General features: G+C 43.7%; 1 protein-coding gene across 1 annotated transcript; it reads left to right on the forward strand.

The window, feature by feature from the left end:
* Positions 1–810: 810 nt before the first annotated feature.
* LOC139538039 (alpha-2Db adrenergic receptor-like) lies at positions 811–4,835 on the forward strand. The gene has a single exon (XM_071339952.1). It carries the CDS (start codon positions 1,179–1,181, stop codon positions 2,466–2,468), a length of 1,290 nt encoding a protein of 429 aa, XP_071196053.1. The 5' UTR covers positions 811–1,178; the 3' UTR covers positions 2,469–4,835.
* Positions 4,836–5,611: the final 776 nt, after the last annotated feature.

Raw genomic sequence — 5,611 nt, forward strand, 5'->3', positions numbered from 1 at the left:
CACCTTTATGTCAATCCCTGAAACAGGTGTCATAGTTTGTCAGTTGAGTTTAAGTTGACAGGGATGTATACAATATATTACTGTCATGATGATAATAATAAATTAACTGCAAGGCTGTGTGTGTGTGTGTGTGTGTGTGTGTGTGTGTGTGTGTGTGTGTGTGTGTGTGTGTGTGTGTGTGTGTGTGTGTGTGTGTGTGTGTGTGTGTGTGTGTGTGTGTGTGTGTGTGTGTGTGTGTGTGTGTGTGTGTGTGTGTGTGTGTGTGTGTGAGTGTGTGTGTGTGTGACAACAAACTAATCCTTTGAGCCTCCAGGCTTCAGACATGAGATATCAAAAACGTCACCCCCACAGAACCCGTGTCTATTACCAGCCTGCTATTGTATATTACGACTTGACATGTTTATGGACTAAAAGTGAATGCCATTCTAATTAAATGTGGATTTTTAATTGATTGAATACCATGAAACTGCATGCACCCGCGTTGGTCAATTATCGTTACGTTAGCCTACGCCTTATAAAGATAACTAGAACATTGATAGCCTGACAGATTGTCAAACAGTGATGTTGTATTTCTTTGACAATTAATACGATTCCAAAATAATACTAAGAATAACAGGCCTATAAATATTAAATGTTTTATTTTTCACCCGTCTTTACTGCCATTATTACATTATTCCAAAGTTTAATCATGTGCATAATTCCGCAGTATCTCTCTCTCTCTCTCTCTCTAGCTCTCCTTCTCTCGATTTTCCACTCTCTCTCTCTGACTCCCTCTCCCTCTCTCTCTCTGTGAAATGATACCCCTCTCCACTCCCACACTACACTAGTAGGGAACACGGCCAATGCGCATCAACCAGATTAAAGTGGGAACTTCAGGCTGCCATCTGACCCTGGTTTCATGGAGTGCCGTCGTACTCAAGGGAAGCGGGCATTCCAAACATGATTCTTTCCTTGCACAAATACAAACTGTAGTGTGGCCAGGAATCGCCGGAGACTTGTGCGCTCGCACTGAAAACAAAACACTGGAAGGATGCTACTTTTCCTGGTCATTTCGTCTGTGATTTCGATTGAACTGTGATGTTTCCACATAACGGGTCATCTGTACAGCGGTTAGATGAAAGATTACTTTGATCAAACTGCGCAATTTGCGATCCTCGCCCTGTGTATCCCTGATTGGAATGCGAGAGGAGAATGGGGAGGAACAGACTTGTCTATCCAGAATGGATATAACTCCAACAACTTTTGCTGCGCCGAACTCATCAGAGGATACGAATTCCACGAGTGCCCCGAGACCTCCGCCTCACTCCCAGAGCGCGGCCGTCTTCATCGTGCTCATGGTCACTGTTATCATTCTGGTGACGATCGTGGGGAATGTACTGGTTGTGGTGGCCGTTTTCACCAGCCGTGCGCTCCGTGCGCCGCAGAATCTCTTCCTTGTCTCCTTGGCATCGGCAGATATCTTAGTGGCTACCTTGGTCATACCTTTCTCCCTCGCCAACGAGGTCATGGGTTACTGGTACTTTGGGAGCACATGGTGTGCCTTCTACCTGGCCCTCGACGTCCTCTTCTGCACGTCCTCCATTGTGCACCTCTGCGCCATAAGCCTGGACAGGTACTGGTCTGTAACCAAAGCTGTTAGCTATAACCTGAAGAGGACGCCCAAGCGTATTAAGTGTATGATCGCCGTGGTCTGGGTCATATCAGCGGTCATCTCTTTCCCACCGTTGCTTATGACCAAACACGACGAGCACGAGTGCTTGCTCAACAACGAAACATGGTATATTCTCTCGTCTTGCCTGGTCTCATTTTTCGCCCCTGGACTAATCATGATTCTGGTGTATTGTAAAATTTACAGAGTGGCCAAGCAGCGTGCATCGACCGTGTTCGCGGCCAAGAACGGGATGGAGAGACAGCCTTTGGAGTCGGAAACTTGCTTTGTGCCCAGGGAGAAATTTGAGACGGAGAGCCCCAGCAGCCTGAGTATAGGTGGCCACCCACGGAAAGGAGAGCTGGACGATATATACCTGGAAGAGACCTGTGCCCCCGATAGCAAACCCAAGAAATGCCACTTCTCCAAGAGAGGGAAAGTGGAGGGCGCGAACACGTTCACAAAACAGAGCTGCCGCGCGCCGTCGGCTTCGAATAGCAACGCACAGCTCTCTCGGGACCAAAGGACGAGACAGATGTCACTGTCAAAGACAAAACTGGCGCAGATGCGCGAAAAGCGCTTTACATTTGTCCTTGCAGTGGTGATGGGGGTGTTTGTACTCTGCTGGTTCCCATTCTTTTTTACATACAGTCTGCACGCAATATGCAGAGATAGTTGCCCGATTCCGGATGCTCTCTTCAATCTGTTTTTCTGGATTGGTTACTGTAACAGTTCAGTGAACCCTATAATTTATACAATATTTAATCGCGATTTTCGGAGATCTTTCAAGAAGATCATATGCCAGACTTCACACACATAACGTTTATTCAATATCTCTCTCCTTCCACCCCCCCACCCCCCCTCGGTGTGTGTGTGTGTGTGTGTGTCTCTGTCTCTGTCTGTCTGTCTGTGTGAAGGAATGAATACAATAGAGAGAGAGGAAGGAGTGAGTGCCTGCTTACGTTCTGTTGCTTTTAGTATCTGTCAATTGATTAGCCTACTTACGAGATGTGTAACACGTGTTTGTAGAATACTGCAATACCATTGTTTTTTATATAACCTACTTTTTATGTCTTGTAACATGGACTTCAAATTTGAAGAAGTGAGTTTGTAACCTTCAGATTATGTTTCTGTGTACTTAAATGTATCAGGTTGAAAATCCTAATTGGCATATTTGATAACTAAAAGCAAATATCGGTACCAGTATCTGATCTACATAGTAGAGAAGCATGAGTCAGCCTGCACTACTATGCTTCTAGGTGTTGTTAATCACATTTCGTAGTGTGCTGTTAATAATACATTAAAGGGTGAGAAGGGATTACCAAGAAACATTTCCAAAAGGTCTAATTCGAGGTGGAAAGGAGTTGGAGTACTCAACAAAAATAGCGAGAGATTTTTTTATTTTTATTTGCTCACTTTGGATGCAAGCAGGTGACTGACGTTTCGACATCAAGCTGGCATCTTCCTCAGAGTGACGTGACCATTGCACTTAGCTCCTATGTATAGCCTAGTGGCCCATTGAGACACAACAATGTGAAAAGTAACCATGAGAATATGTTTGAAGTTAAATGGCAAATTATAACACAAAATAATATGGGAAATAGTGTGTCTCGTTAATCATAGGCCATGTCAAAATATACATAGGTGATATTTGGGCATCTGTGAATCTGGAGACACAGAGACCCAACAAATCAAGGCAACAACATTATAGAAACGATGACCGTGAAAAATCATTGCTTAGCTCCTTTGAATCCACGGTGTCTAAGAAATTCTGCCAGAAGGCCTCTATTTGTTTTTGTTTACATATGATGTCAGGCTCCCGAGTGGCACAGCCGTCTAAGGTACTGCATCTCAGTGCAGTGCCTGTGATAAATCCCAGGCTGTATCACAACCGGCCATGATTGGGAGTCCCATAGGGCGGGGCACAATTGGCCCAGCGTCGTCCGGGTTAGGGTATGGCCGGGGTAGGCCGTCATTGTAAATAAGAATCTGTTCTTAACTGACTTGCAAAGTTAAATAAAGGTTAAATACAATAAAAGATATCTTGGTGAAAGTTGGACGTGTTCTATGGCGCAGGGAGGAAGGTGAGCCATGGTTGTATATGATATCTGTGGTGCTACAAATGATGAAGCTTTGATTTTGTATTCTTTACCTGTTCTCTGGTGGTAAAAACTTTAGTATTGGTTGTATTGTCACAATGAAAAACAGTAGTCACACTGGTAATTGCCATTGGGCGGGCCTGGGAGCCATAACTGAATAGGCTAGATTGCGCGCACGGCGAAAACAAATGCGAGGAGGCGATGTTGTGAACTCTCAGTAGACTTGGATCACTTTTGAGGATGTCCCAGTGTTTCAATACAATGGATTTTACACGACCAGCAAATGCGCTCCACTGTACTCCCTGGAAAAACACAAACATGGGGGCCTTTTGGTCTGGCTTCTATAGATTACCACAGTATTAGTCATAATACCCATAAAACCTAGCAGTCAAACAAGGAAATGGTTCCAATTGTTTTTCCACCATTCATTTTCCCCATTGGGCCAGTAGCCGAAAGGTTTCTAGATCAAATCCCCGAGCTAGAAAATCTGTTGTTCTGCCCCTGAACAAGACAGTTAACCCACTGTTCCTAGGCCGTCATTGTAAATAAGAATTTGTTCTTAACTGACTTGCCTAGTTAAATAAAACATTTAAATAGGGGATTTTAGAAACATTTCAAATAAGGGCTGTGTTCTGTGTAGGCTTACCCTGGCGTGACATTTTGATAACCATGTAAATCTTTCTAGGACAAGGTGACTTTTATCAATATATTCTCCTATATTTAGCTGCTAATGTGGCTATCATAAAGGACTACAAATGCCATGATGATCTGGATGAGACTGCCGAATTGAGGCAAAGGTAAGAATCTCTGGATTAACTATCTAATGTCAGCTAAATGTAGTAATGAATAAATTGTCTACATTTATTTAAATGGACAATTCTGTGAACTGTCGTGTGCAAGTTTTAAATTGACACAATACCTGTTGGCAAAGGTGTCAGCTAGAGATTACGTGCAGGAGTGGGCAGTGATATGTAGTATTTCATGAAGTCTACTTTGGTGCCAATTAGCAGTGTCTACTCTGAGAGTAAATAGAGTCGAGTATATTGATAAATCACCTTGTCCGAGAGAGATTTACATTGTTATCAAAACGTCATGCCAGGGTGAGCCTACACGAAACACAAACCTTATTTTAAGTGTTTCTAAAATTCCCTTTGGGAAAAATAATGGTGGAAAAAACAATTGGAACCATTTCCCTGTTTGACCGCTAGGTTTTATGGGTATTATGACACTTCCACTGTGGGGCTCTATTAGTGCCAGTGAGTATGCTTGACTTTCAGTCTCTCTAGCAGGGCTATTGATAGGCCTGTTCAATGACACTCTTATAATAACCGCTTTGCAGGAACCTGGTGCGCATATCATTACGTTTGTGCTTGAAATCTAAGTCTGTACTACAGTTACGTCGGAGTCTTAGGAATTGACCCACCGGTATGTTCCGCTTACGGTGTACCGGGTGGTTGGTTACTGTCTGGGAATAAAAGTGTATTCCTACTCTGCGGCTTGCAGAAGATAGTAGATTCTCCGACTTCTCTCTGCTGTTAATTTTAAATATATTAATATAAGAAATTATCTCTGAGAGGAGAGCGTCAGTACCGTTCCATACCAGTAGGATGTCGTCTATGTACACTACATGACCAAAAGTATATGGACACATGCTCGTCGAAAATCTCATTCCAAAATAATGTGCATTGATATGGAGTTGGTCCCCCCTTTGCTGCCATAACAGACTCCACTCTGCTGGGAAGGCTTTCCACTAGATGTTGGAACAATGCTGCGGGGACTTGCTTCCATTCAGCCACAAGAGCATTAGTGAGGTCGGGCACTGATGTTGGGCGATTAGGCCTGGCTCCCAGTCGGAGTTCCAATT

The sequence above is a fragment of the Salvelinus alpinus genome, chromosome 13 (assembly GCF_045679555.1).
Source record: "Salvelinus alpinus chromosome 13, SLU_Salpinus.1, whole genome shotgun sequence".
NCBI lineage: Eukaryota > Metazoa > Chordata > Actinopteri > Salmoniformes > Salmonidae > Salvelinus > Salvelinus alpinus.